This window comes from Capra hircus, chromosome 9 (assembly GCF_001704415.2).
Source record: "Capra hircus breed San Clemente chromosome 9, ASM170441v1, whole genome shotgun sequence".
Taxonomy (NCBI): Eukaryota; Metazoa; Chordata; class Mammalia; order Artiodactyla; family Bovidae; genus Capra; species Capra hircus.
In genome coordinates, this window is record NC_030816.1 from 71,648,594 (window position 1) to 71,662,273 (window position 13,680).

Genomic DNA, 13,680 nt, shown 5'->3' on the forward strand with positions numbered 1-13,680 from the left:
GCTGCCTTTACCTTTCTTGTACATATTCAGTAGGAATTGATCCTTTTATTCCTATGGAATAAATGCTTAAGAATAGAATTGCTGCTCCTGAAAATTGACTAGTTTTATATATTTCTATTTTTCATGAATGCTCTCAGCCTGCTTTTCAAAGAAACTATACCCTTTGCATTTTTACCAGCCATTTTATCTCCGTTCCATTGTTCTTGCCAGCAGTAGTATTATAGCTTATTTTGCTTTCTGCAGTGGTAGTACAGTTCATTTTACTTTTCTTGCTTTTTTTTTTTTTAACTTCGAATTTGCTCAGGGTCTCAGAGTTTGCCAGAGATGAATGACAGGGGCCTTTTCCTTTCCCAGGTCTTTCCTGGGCATGCACACTGCCTTAAGTACAGCCTGGAGTATGTCTAGTTCTTAAGGATTTTTTTTTTAATTCCTGCCCAGCCTCTTATTTGCCTCAACTAAAACCACAGCCTTAGGCAGGCACCATATTGCCAGCAGATTACTGTTATTTCTGTGATGCCTGGAGATAGGGCTTTTGGTCTCCCTGAGCGGATGTCTGTTGTGTCAAATGAAATTGCCTCAACATCTTGGGATTAGTTTTTCAGGAAGCTGCAGTTGGCGATAATATACAGATTGGGCTCTAGGGAAACTGGTTTTAATGGAACTGCAAATAAACTTCAGTCCTATCTCTTGGCTGATGCTATTGCCTTTTAAATAGCACCATGCCACGGAGCTAAGGAGCATAGGGGATGGAAATAGCCCTTCATCAAAACATCTTGGGCCTGCCCCCCACCCCAGGTCTTAACAAGGTTCAGTCCTTCCATTGAGTAGACTGTGTTGTGCTCATTTTGTGGCTTCAGTTAGTTGGCAGAGTTCTGAAGTGATTACCCTTAGTTATTTTGCTAGTATTTCAATTTTACTAAGTGAGTGAGTTCACAGAGGTCTCACTTGATCACTCCGGAAATCATCTCCTTTTTAGTTTCTTTAGCAGTTCATGAGCATTGAGTCCACTGTGTGAACTTTAAGGTCATTTTGTCAAAATTCAAGTAAAGCTGTTGGAATTCTTAATTCCATTAAATTTATAATGTAGTTTTGGAAGAGTGCCATTTTAGGATTTTAAGTTTTCTTAAATGGAAGCATGATTAGGACTGATAGACTCGATTATTTAAATGTACACTTCTGTGCAATTTTTTTGGAATTCATAAGTGACACTAGGAAAAGTGGTTGCAACATATGGACACAGTGTTAATGAATTTTGAATGTTAAATTTATTTTTAAATAGGAAGAAGATAACTTATAACCATGGGTAAAAGATATAAGCTATTTTTAAAGAGGAAATACAGATGACTAGAAAGCCAAAGAATTTTCACAGAGATTAAACAATACAATTAGCAAATCAGAAAAAAATAATAGCATTGTTCAGGAAAGGTGGGACAAAGTACTCACATACTTTCTTCATCCTTTCTGGAATACAGTTCTACCTGAATATCTTTTTTTCTCGGAATTAATCCTAAAGAAAAATCATTAATTTATTCACTTATCAAATTGTTGTTGAGTGTCCACTCTATGCCAAACAATGTCACCATGGATACATAAACAAAAAACACATACACACTTAAAAATCTTCACTTTTGTGGAGTTTACATTCTTGTTGGTGAGGCAAACAGCAAACAAAAGAAAATTAAAAATAGTTAGAATGAGCTACTTCCTGGGAGGAAAAAGCTGGGAAAGAGGATAAGAAGTGTTGGGTTAGCAGTGTGTGTTTGGGACCTTCACTAATAACATAATGGTGACACTGATTAATCTCTAAGAAACAGGAATTAGTATGTCTTATTTTCTTTTTAACTTTTTCTGAATTATTAATACAGTGAACATTTAAAACTTGATAATAGAAATCAACCTTTTTAAAAATAATCAAAATTCTTTAACAGTATGAGTTTGACACATTTTAGAGATTGGTTTATTTTAGCAGTCTCTTGGACAATACAATGGATGGATTTTACTTTAAGAGAGTAAATATAATTGACTTTATTAGCAGAGGGATTAATTTTGCAGCCTGTCACTTTGGGTGAAAATATGATTTAGACCTATTTTCCTCAAATAAGCTATATTAAAACTTGAATTCATTTAGCAAATTGAAATCCTATTTTCCATATCTTTAAAACATTGCAAACAATGAATTTCTCTTACTAGAATTTTGTCACAAATGTTGTTGACAAGTTATTCATTTTATTTACTTTTTAGCACTGGATTTCAAACACTAAATTGATCATTTAAAATATCTTATTTTATATTAAATACTTCTTTCAAAATCACTTTAAAATATTTCATGATAGATTTCATTATATTTCATTTTATAAACTGTCAATGTATAAGAATTTAGAGTAACTTAGAATTTTAGAATTTAATGCAGAAAACTGTATTTTAGGAAAACAGTTAAAGGATGGGAAGAAGCCAGAACCATGCAAACCTATCCTCAAGGTGGAATTCAAAACGACTAGATCTGGGTAAGATTTTATTTCATTGACAATATTCATTGTATACAATTACTGAAATAGCACTGAAGACTGTCATTACTTTTAAAAGCTTTTACAATGGTCCAGTGAGTTTTTAAATTTTATTCTTGCTTTATTTAACAAAATAACTAAAATTGGCAATTTCAGGATAAAATATTTCATGTATTCTCTGTCTTTAGTAGTTTTACAATATATCTTGGAAAGCTTGAATTACTTTTCTTGTCAAACTTCATATGTTCTCTTAGTCTTCAATAACCGTTTATCCACTAGGGAAAATTGTGGAATAAGCAATGAAGAAAAAAACTTAAAATTTAACCTGTTAATGCAATATGTGTTAATTATGAAAATTATATGTATTCTTCACAAATTAAATATTATTTTAAGAATATTTGGCAATTTCAATAATAAGTACAGCTTAATATTAAAGGAAGAGTGTCAGTTGTATTTGAATAGATTAATTGACACTGTGACTCAGGGGTAAGATTTATATGGTTTTTACAGTTTACATATCTTACACATAGTTTTTTGTATATCTGTGTATGTGCATGCTCGGTCTGTCTGACTCTTTGTGACACCATGCACTGTAGGCCCACAGACTCCTCTGTCCATGGAATCTTCCAGGATACTGGAGTGGGATACTGCCACTTTTACAGGATACTGCCAGGGAATCGTCCTCCTGGAGTTCTTCCCAACTCAGGGATCAAACCTGCCAAATGTTATATTTTAAAATATAATAATGAAAACAAATAAACATTTCTTTGAAAATTCTAACCTCTAAAGGAGACCCTTTATGTTCAAGTTTTCTAGGAAAAGTGTATGGTTTTATTTACTAGAACTGTGTAAGAGAGTGAATTTAGGTAGTATATATAGTGCAGTGGTTCTCAAACTGTGACCCCTGGAACAACAGGGGGCTGCAGTCTTGGATGCTAAGTCGCTTCGGTCGTGTCTGACTCTGTGTGACCCCATAGATGGCAGCCTACCGTCCCTAAGATTCTCCAGGCAAGAACACCGGAGTGCGTTGCCATTGCCTTCTCCAGTCTTGGAAGAGAACTCATTAGAAATGTACATTATCACAATTCACCCCAGACCTCTGAATCACAAAGTCTGTGTTGTGTGGGTGGAGCTCCACAGTTAGTGTGGGTGGAGCCCCGCAGTTGGTGTGGGTGGAAACCGGCAGGTGGTGTGGGTGGAGCCCAAAATGTGGTGTGCATGGAGCCTGGAAGGTGGTGTGGGTGGAGCCCCACAGTTGGTGTGGATGGAGCCCCGCAGGTGGTGTGGGTGGAGCCCGGAAGGTGGTATGGGTGGAGCCCCGCAGTGCTGTGGGTGGAGCCCAGCAGTTGGTTCTCACTAGACTGCAGGATGCACACTTAAGTTTAGAACCACTGGGACTTTTTTTTCATATGCCAGTTTAGAACCACTGGTTATTATAACTGGCTTGCTTTTCTTTTTAATCTGTTCTTTTCTCAGTCTAATTCTAGTCAACCTTTTTTATCAAGAGTTCTGTTCAGTCACTCAGTCTTGTCCGACTCTTAGCAACCCCATGGACTGCAGCACGTGAGGCTTCCCTGTCCATCACCAACTCCCAGAGTTTACTCAAACTCATATTCATCTAGTCGTTGATGCCATCCAACCGTCTCATCCTCTGTCATCCCCTCTCCTCTCTCCTTCAATCTTTCCCAGCATCAAGGACTTTTCAAATGAGTCAGTTCTTCGAATCAGGTGGCCAAAGTATTGGAATTTCAGCTTCAACATTAGTCTTTCCAGTGAATATTCAGGACTGATCTCCTTTAGGATGGACTGGTTGTATCACCTTGCAGTCCAAGGAACTCTCAAGCATCTTCTCCAACACCACAGTTCAAAAGCATCAATTCTTCAGTGCTCACCTTTCTTTGTAGTCCAACTCTCACATCCATACATGACTACTGGAAAAACCATAGCTTTAACTAGATGGACCTTTGTCGACAAAATGTCTCTGCTTTTTAAAATGCTGTGTAGGTTGGTCATAGCTTTCCTTCCAAGGAGCAAGTGTCTTTTATTTTCATGGCTGCAGTCACCATCTGTGGTGATTTTGGAGCCCCCAAAAGTGAAGTCTCTCACTGTTTCCATTGTTTCCCCATCTATTTCCCATGAAGTGATGGAACTGGTTGCCATGATCTTAGTTTTCTGAACACTGAGTTTTAAGCCAGCTTTTTCACTCTCCTCTTTCACTTTCGTCAAGAGTCTCTTTAGTTCTTCTTCACTGTCTGCCTTAAGGGTGGTGTCATCTGCGTATCTGAGGTTATTGATATTTCTCCTGGCAACCTTGATTCCAGCTTGTGCTTTATCCATCCTGGCATTTCTCATGATGTACTCTGCATATAAGTTAAATAAGCAGGGTGACAATATATAGCCTTGATGTGCTCCTTTCCCAATTTGAAACAAGTTTTTTCTTTCATGTCCAGTTCTAACTGTAGCTTCTTGACCTGCATACAGATTTCTAGAAGGTAGGTCAGGTGGTCTGGTATTCCCATCTCCTGAAGAATGTTCCACAGTTTGTTGTGATCCACACAGTCAAAGGCTTTGGTGTAGTCAATAAAGCAGAAGTAGATGTTTTTCTGGAACAATTGCTTTTTCAATGATCCAGTGGCTGTTGGCAGTTTGATCTCTGGTTCCTCTGACTTTTCTAAAACCAGCTTGAACATCTGGAAGTTCATGGTTAATGTACTGTAGAGGCCTGGCCTAGAAAATTTTGAGCATTACTTTCCTAGTGTGTGAGATGAGTGCATTTGTGTCGTAGTTTGAGCATTCTTTGACATTGCCTTTCTTTGGGATTGAAATGAAAACTGACCTTTTCCAGTCCTGTGATCACTGCTGAGTTTTCCAAATTTACTGGCATATTGAGTGTGGCACTTTCACAGCATTATCTTTTAGAATTTGAAATAGCTCAGCTGGAATTCCATCACCTCCACTAGCTTTGTTCATAGTGATGCTTCCTCAAGCCCACTTGACTTCACATTCCAGGATTCTAGGTGAGTGATCACACCATTGTGGTTATCCCAGTCATGAAGATCTTTTTTGCATAGTTTGCCTATGTATTCTTGCCACCTCTTCTAAATATCTTCTTCTTATGTTAGGTCCATACCATTTCTGTCCTTTATTGTGCCTATCTTTGCATGAAATGTTCCTTTGATATCTCTGCTTTTCTTGAAGAGATCTCTAGTCTTTCCCATTCAATTGTTTTCCTCTATTTCTTTGCATTTTCTCAGAGTAGGATAAAGAATCTTAAGATTGCTGTTATTTCTCCTTGATCCTCTTTAGCCTTCCTCTGGGACCCAGAACATGTATTGTGCTCAGACAAAAGGTTGAGTGACCTCCAAGAGGAATAGCATCTGTTTAATTAACTCTGACATCGCTCACTGTGTGACCTTTGGCACTGAGTTCTTTGACGTCTTTGTGCTGGTTTCCTCGTTTAGGACATAGATGAGATAATAGGTCAAAGGTTTGTTGTAATGAATTGAATGAGATGATCATGTTTTCAAAACATTACACACAGTGCCTGGCACATCATAAATTTTCTATGAGGGGTTGCCCTTATTTTTATGGGAAACCTCCTACCACAGGTTGCCTTTTTTTTGCTGTATTTGTCTTGTGGCAAAAGTATGTGAATAGATAACATGACAGCAAAAGAGGGTGGGGTGGGGAACCAGGAAAAAAAAAAAAAACAAACCCTGTGCTTGTAATACAAAGTAAAATGAATTGTCTAAACGTTTAGACTAACAGTGCTGCTTGTTCTCTGAATTGTCTAATCATATTAACAGCTGTGGTTTGGCAACAGAGGCAGACATCCTGGGAAGCTTTTTCTCTTTGTGTGTTCTACCTGTTTTCATGTTCATTCCTATATATCGGGAGTATTTGTAAGTTCTTGATTTCTTCAGGATGGCAGGGATAATTCTCCTTTCTTAGGATCAGAAACATAAAGCAGTCTGACTCTTTTATATGCATTCATGGTGGTGGTTTAGTTGCTAAGTCATTTCTAACTCTTTGCAACCCCAGAGACTGTACCTCTTTAATCTCTTCTGTCCATGGGATTTCCCAGGCATGAGTACTGGAGTGGTTGCCGTTTCCTTCTCTAGGGAATCTGCCAACCCAGTGATCAAGCTCAGGTGTCATGCATTACAGATGCCACCAGTATGTATTTGTAAGTGCTGTTAATACAAGATAAATCAATAGGGTAGCCATCTGGTAACAGTTCTCTCCAGCTTTCCAGTGTCTTTTTCCACCTGGGATAAAATTTTCAATAAATTAAATGAGCTCTTTCCTTAACTCCAGGACTTGTTTCCTTGTGATAGCTCCCCAGAATTCCAGTATGTACCCAACATTGAGAACTGCTGCACGGAGAGAAGGCTCACCTCATTTAAGCAAGCTGGGCAGCACTCAGCCTTTCCTGTTCCTGGCGAGTGTCTTGGGCAGGTGCCCACAGAATATGTTCTGTCAGTTTATGTTGGAAAATCACCAGATTTTGTTAGAAGGGCTGTCCTCCCCTGCTCAGGATCTACCACATCATCTTCTCTTTACCTGGACATAATTTGAGGCTGAAAGATTCCCTCACATCCTCTGTAACTCCGCATAGATGTCACTGCTTTTCAGGCTGTCTTGGCCGTGTGGACTGGATCGTGTCTGCTAGTAATTACTCCAAAATCATGCTGTATTTTTGTCATTAATAATGAACTTATTTACTTGACGCATGCCTTTCCCATTAAATATTCAGCTTGATGAAAACACGGGACATACCTGTCTCAATTTTAATTGTCCAGGCACAGCACTATTGAATATAAGGAAGTAGACAGATGTATAGAAAAGTGCAGCCATGAAGAATTAGCTGTTACCTATTAACGATAAGAGCTAGCTGTTACTTTTAAAGGTAAACTCTGACAGAAAAATGAGTGAAGATGTTGTATGCCTTTTATTTTCTAGTAAAGCATATATTACTCCAGGAGAGACAAGATTTTTCCCTTACATAGAGAACAGTGACAATTTAATTAACATAACATCTTAATAGCATTTTTATTAAAGACATGCAGCTGTTCTTTACAGGGCTTCCCTGATGGCGGTAAAGCATCTGCCCGCAATGCGGGAGACCTGGGTTCGATTCCTGGGTCGGGAAAGTCCCCTGGAGAAGGAAATGACAATCCATTCCAGCACTCTTGCCTGGAAAATCCCATGGACGGAGGAGCCTCATAGGCTACAGTCCATGGGGTCACAAAGAGTCGGACACGACTGAGCCACTTCACTTCACTTCACTTTATTGAAGACATACAGCTGTTCTTTACATGTGCTGTGCTTAGTTGCTCAGTTGTGTCCAACTCTTTGTGACCCTGTGGACTGTAGCTTTCCAGGCTCCTCTGTCCATGGGAATTCTCCAGCAGGAATACTGGAGTGGGTTGCCATGCCCACCTCCAAGGGACCTTCCCAACCTAGGGATCGAACCTAGGTCTCCCACATTGAGGTGGATTCTTTACTGTGAACCACTGCCCTTGACCAGTTCTTAATAAAATTTCAGAAATTAAATGGTAAGTCAATTCTGTTGAAGTTATTTCTTTGAAAATCTAATGTGACTCAGGTGTGAAGTCATGCAGCCAGTGGTGCTTGACCAGTGAGTGTGAGTGAGCGAGCTCTTGAGCCAGACCTCCTGGGTCCAAATCTGGCCTCGGCTCCCTACTGGTGTGCAGTCATCAGCTAGGTTTCCTGTGCTTGTCTTTCTCTGTAAGATGGGAATAATGGTAGTATGTATGTCAGAACTGTTGTGAAGATTAGAGACTTCCCTGGCAGCAGAGTAGTTAGCACTTGCCTGCCAAAGCAGGGCATGTGGATTCAACCCCTGGTCAAGGAGCTGACATCCCGCATGCATTGTGGCCAAAAAACCAAAACATAAAACAGAAGCAATATCGTGACCAATCAATAAATAGTTTTAAAATAATTAAAATAAATTTTTAAAAAATTTATGAAGACTCAACAATATATATAAAGCACCATTCATAGTACCACCAGATTGCGGGGAAGCCTCTCTTGTTAGGGAACCTAAAAGTGAATGTTACCACAGTCAGATATGGCCGTTACATTTGGAGAAGCACATCTAAGAGATTCATTGAATCCCTTTTGTCATAACACATGCTATGACCAGCCTTTTGTGTACAGGGTCAGAGAGTAAATACTTTAGGCTTTACAAATTGTTTACGTCTCTTGCAGTTATTCAGCTCTGCCACCGTAGTCCCAAAGAAGCTATGGACACTCATAAATGAATGAATGAAGAAGTGTTACAGTAAAACTTCACAGGCTTGAAAATTTGAATTTTCATAAAATAATTTTCACAAAATTAAAAATTTTCACATAATTTTCAAAAAATATCATTATTACTTTGTGTGATTTTTTTTCAACTTTTAAACAACATAAAAACCATTCTTAGTTTGCAGGCCATAACAAAAATAGGCAGTGGGTCATGGTTTGATGACCCTTGATAAGCACACATACACACACACGATATATTTGTTAACCTTTAAGGAAAAGTTGGGATTTTGTGTTTGATTATTCCCTTACTCCCTTCCTCACTCCCATTCCTGGTTCCAGAATGTGTTTTGTAGATATCGTGATTTAATTTACTGAGTGCGCTAAAACCTATAGGTCGATTATCTATATAATATAAAAGACCAGATTATAATAAAAACTCAGGATACGCTGGTGATATTCTGGTTCTAAAAATATCTAAAGATCTATTTTGGTAACTCCCACAAACTTGATACCACTGAGTCCCACTACTAACAAGGCTGTCCTTCTAATGAGAGAATCCTAACTTTGAGAAGTCCCAAAACAAACTCCTTGTACATGACGTAATTTCTCCAGAAGATGGGCTCACTTTTTATGATTTTTAATCCTTCCAAACTTTTTTTTTTTGCTGGAAATTGATTTTATTATTAATAAGTCACATGATACAAAAGGATAAGGATATTCAAGTGGAACTTAGGAAAAGGGCAGGCAGAAAAGGTTAAGGCACAGTGGAGGCATAGAAAACTGGAAAAAGAGGGTGCAGAATCAAAACAAGCAATTTGTGCACACACACACACACACACACCCCCCCACACCCCTCAAGCCCTCAGCCCATCAGATAAGAAGTCACCTAGCATTAAAACAGTGCGTGGGACCAGATAACCCGAGGTCTGGGAGCCAGTGAGGACTCTAGGAGAGATTAGGTTGTTCTTAAATAACTTAAATAATCTATTAACACTCATATGGGGTTTACTATGTATGTGCTGCCCAACACTGTTCTAAGTGCATTACACATATGTATTTAATCTCAGCAACTACCCTGAGGTAGGTATTATCTTACAGTTGACGAAACTAGAGCAGAGAGGTTGAGTAACTCGCTCAAAATTATAGCTGAAAAAACCCAGAATTAAGTCAGTACTCTTAATGATACTCGACTGCTGCCTACTCTGTTTGCATTAATGGCCAACCCCGACAGTCATGCTTTACAGATAGATTGAACATTGAGAACAATGTTTTGGGATCCAGGTTTGGTAATAGTCTTTCAGTTTAGTACAGTCGCTCAGTTGTGTCCGACTCTTTGTGACCCCAGGAACTGCATCACACCAAACCACAGTTCAGAAGCATCAAATCCTCGGGGCTCAGCTGTCTTTATAGTCCAGCTCTCAATCCATACATGACTACTGGAAAAACCATAGCCTTAACTAGATGGACCTTTGTTGACAAAGTAATGTCTCTGCTTTTTAATATGCTGTGTAGGTTGGTCATAACTTTCCTTCCAAGGAGTAAGTGTCTTTTAATTTCATGGCTGCAATCACCATCTGCAGTGATTTTTGGAGCCCCAAAAAATAAAGTCAGCCACTGTTTCCAATGATTCCCTATCTATTTCCCATGAAGTGATGGGACCAGATGCCATGATCTTCTTTTTCTGAATGTTGAGCTTTAAGCCAAATTTTTCACTCTCCTCTTTCACTTTCATCAAGAGGCTCTTTAGTGCTTCTTCACTTTCTGCCATAAGGATGGTGTCATCTGCATGTCTGAGGTTATTGATATTTCTCCTGGCAATCTTGATTCCAGCTTGTGCTTCTTCCAGCCTAGTATTTCTCATGATGTATCTGCACATAAGTTAAATAAGCAGGGTGACAATATACAGCCTTGACGTACTCCTTTGGAACCAGTCTGAGTTCCATGTCCAGTTCTAACTGTTGCTTCCTGACCTGCATACAGGTTTCTCAAGAGGCAGGTCAGGTGGCCTGGTATTCCCATCTCTTTCAGAATTTTCCACAGTTTATTGTGATCCACACAGTCAAAGGCTTTGGCATAGTCAATAAAGATGTTTTTCTGGAACTCTCTTGCTTTTTCCATGATCCAGCAGATGTTGGCAATTTGATCTCTGGTTCCTCTGCCTTTTCTAAAACCAGCTTGAACGTCTGGAAGTTCACGGTTCATGTATTGCTGAAGTCTGGCTTGGAGAATTTTGAGCATTACTTTACTATTATGTGAGATGAGTGCAATTGTGCAATAGTTTGAGCATTCTTTGGCATTGCCTTTCTTTGGGATTGGAATGAAAACTGACCTTTTCCAGTCCTGTGGCCACTGCTGAGTTTTCCAAATTTGCTGACATATTGAATGCAATACTTTCACAGCATCGTCTTTCAGGATTTGAAATAGCTCAACTGGAATTCCATCACCTCCACTAACTGTTCGTAGTGATGCTTCCTAAGGCCCACTTGACTTCACATTCCAGGATGCCTGGCTCTAGCTGAGTGATCACACCATCATGATTATCTGGGTCATGAAGGTCTCTTTTGTACAGTTCTTCTGTGTATTCTTCCCTGGTGGCTCAGAGGATAAAGTGTCTGCTTGCAATTTGAGAGACCTGGGTTTGATCCCTGCATCAGGGAGATTCCCTGGAGAAGGAAATGGGAACCCACTGCAGTGGGAGGAGCCTGGTGGGCTACAGTCCATGGGGTCACAAAGAGTCGGACTTTACTGAGCGACTTCACTTTCACTTTCTGTGTGTTCTTGCCACCTCTTCTTAATATCTTCTGCTTCTGTTAGGTCCCTACAATTTCTGTCCTTTATTTAGCCCATCTTTGCATGAAATGTTCCCTTGGTATCTCTAATTTTCTTGAGATCTCTAGTCTTTCCCATTCTGTTGTTTCCCTCTATTTCTTTGCGTTGATCTCTGAGAAAGGCTTTCTACTCTCTCCTTGCTATTTTTTGGAACTCTGCATTCGAATGGGTATATCTTTCCTTTTCTCCTTTGCTTTTCGCTTCCCTTCTTTTCACAGCTATTTGTAAGGCCTCCTCAGACAGCCATTTTGCTTTTTTGCATTTCTTTTCCATGGGGATGGTCTTGATTCATGTTTCCTATACAGTGTCACTAACCTCCGTCTATAGTTCATCAGGCATTCTGTCTATCAGATCTAATTCCTTAAATCTATTTCTCACTTCCACTGTATAGTCACAAGGGATTTGATTTAGGTCATACCTGAATGTTCTAGTGGTTTCCTCCACTTTCTTCAATTTAAGTCTGAATTTGGCAACAAGGAGTTCATGATCTGAGCCACAGTCAGCTCCCGGTCTTTTTTTTGCTGACTGTATATAGCTTCTCCATCTTTGGCTGCAAAGGATATAATCAGTCTGATTTTGGCATCGTTCATCTGGTGATGTCCATGTGTAGAGTCCTCTCTTGTGTTGTTGGAAGAGGGTGTTTTCTATGACCAGTGCCTTCTCTTGGCAGAACTCTATTAGCGTTTGCCTGGCTTCATTCTGTACTCCAAGGCCAAATTTGCCTGTTACTCCAGGTGCTTCTTGACTTCCTACTTTTGCGTTCCAGTCCCCTTTAATGAAAAGGACATCTTTTTTGGGTGTTAGTTCTAGAAGTTCTTGTAGGTCTTTGTAAAACTGTTCAACTTCAGCTTCTTCAGCATTACTGCTCAGGACATAGACTTTGATTACAGTAATATTGAATGGTTTGCCTTGGAAATGAACAGAGATCATTCTGTCATTTTTGAGATTGCGTCCATGTACTGTATTTTGGACTCTTTTGTTGACTATGATGGCTACTCCATTTCTTCTAAGGGATTCCTGCCCGCAGTAATAGATATAATGGTCTTCTGAGTTAAATTCACCCATTGCAGTCCATTTGAGTTCGCTGAACCCTAGAATGTCTATGTTCACTCTTGCCATCTCCTGTTTGACCACTTCCAATTTGCCTTGATTCATGGACCTAGCATTCCAGGTTCCTATGCAGTATTGCTCTTTACAGCATCGAACCTTGCTTCTATCACCAGTCCTATCCACAACTGGGTATTGTTTTTGCTTTGGCTCCATCCCTTCATTCTTTCTGGAGTTATTTCTCCACTGATCTCCAGTAGCATATTGGGCACCTACCGACCTGGGGCATTCATCTTTCAGTGTCCTATCATTTTGCCTTTTCATACTGTTCAATAGTCTTTACATTTTTTTTTAATATTTACATCAATGAATGCATCGTCTTAGTTACTCATTCGTAGAGCCCCTGCTTTTCTCTGAACTCTTGCCACCCAAGCACTATTCAGCAGATGTTCCCTATTCATTCTCTCTTCTCCACTTCAGTTCTTGCTAAGCATAGCAACGAGAAGAGAAACTCATTTGAATAGCACATCCTCATTCCAAATCAAAAGGAGTTTCCTTTTGTCTTCTTCAGTCGCTCAGTTGTGTCCATCTCTTTGCGACCCCATGGACCATGGACTGCAGCATGCCATGCTTCCCTGCCCTTCACCGTCTCCTGGAGCTTGCTCAAACTCATGTCGATTGAGTCAGTGATGCCATCCAACCATGTCGTTCTCTGTCATCCCCTTCTCCTCCTGCCTTCAGTCTTTCCCTGCATCACAGTATTTTCTAATGAGTCGGCTCTTCACATCAGGTGACCAAAGTATTGGAGCTTCAGCTTCAACATCAGTTCTTCTAATGAATATTCAGGACTGATTTCCTTTAGGACTTACTGGTTGGATCTCCTTGCAGTCCAAGGGGTGCCTAAGAGTCTTCTCCAACAAACAGTTCAAAAGCACCAATTCTTCAGTACTCAGACTTCCTTGTGGTCCAGCTCTCATATCCATACATGACTGTTGGAAAAACCATAGCTTTGACTAGGTGGACCTTT

General features: G+C 39.7%; 1 protein-coding gene across 5 annotated transcripts in view; it reads left to right on the forward strand.

Moving 5' to 3' along the window:
* The window catches only part of STXBP5 (syntaxin binding protein 5), a 169,071-nt gene that overhangs the window by 74,536 nt on the left and 80,855 nt on the right, over positions 1-13,680 (forward strand). For all 5 annotated transcript variants that reach the window (XM_005684892.3, XM_018053317.1, XM_018053318.1 and 2 more), the window contains exon 9: positions 2,426-2,504. In XM_005684892.3, coding sequence (XP_005684949.1) covers positions 2,426-2,504 — 79 coding nt within the window. The remainder of the gene's footprint in view (positions 1-2,425; positions 2,505-13,680) is intronic.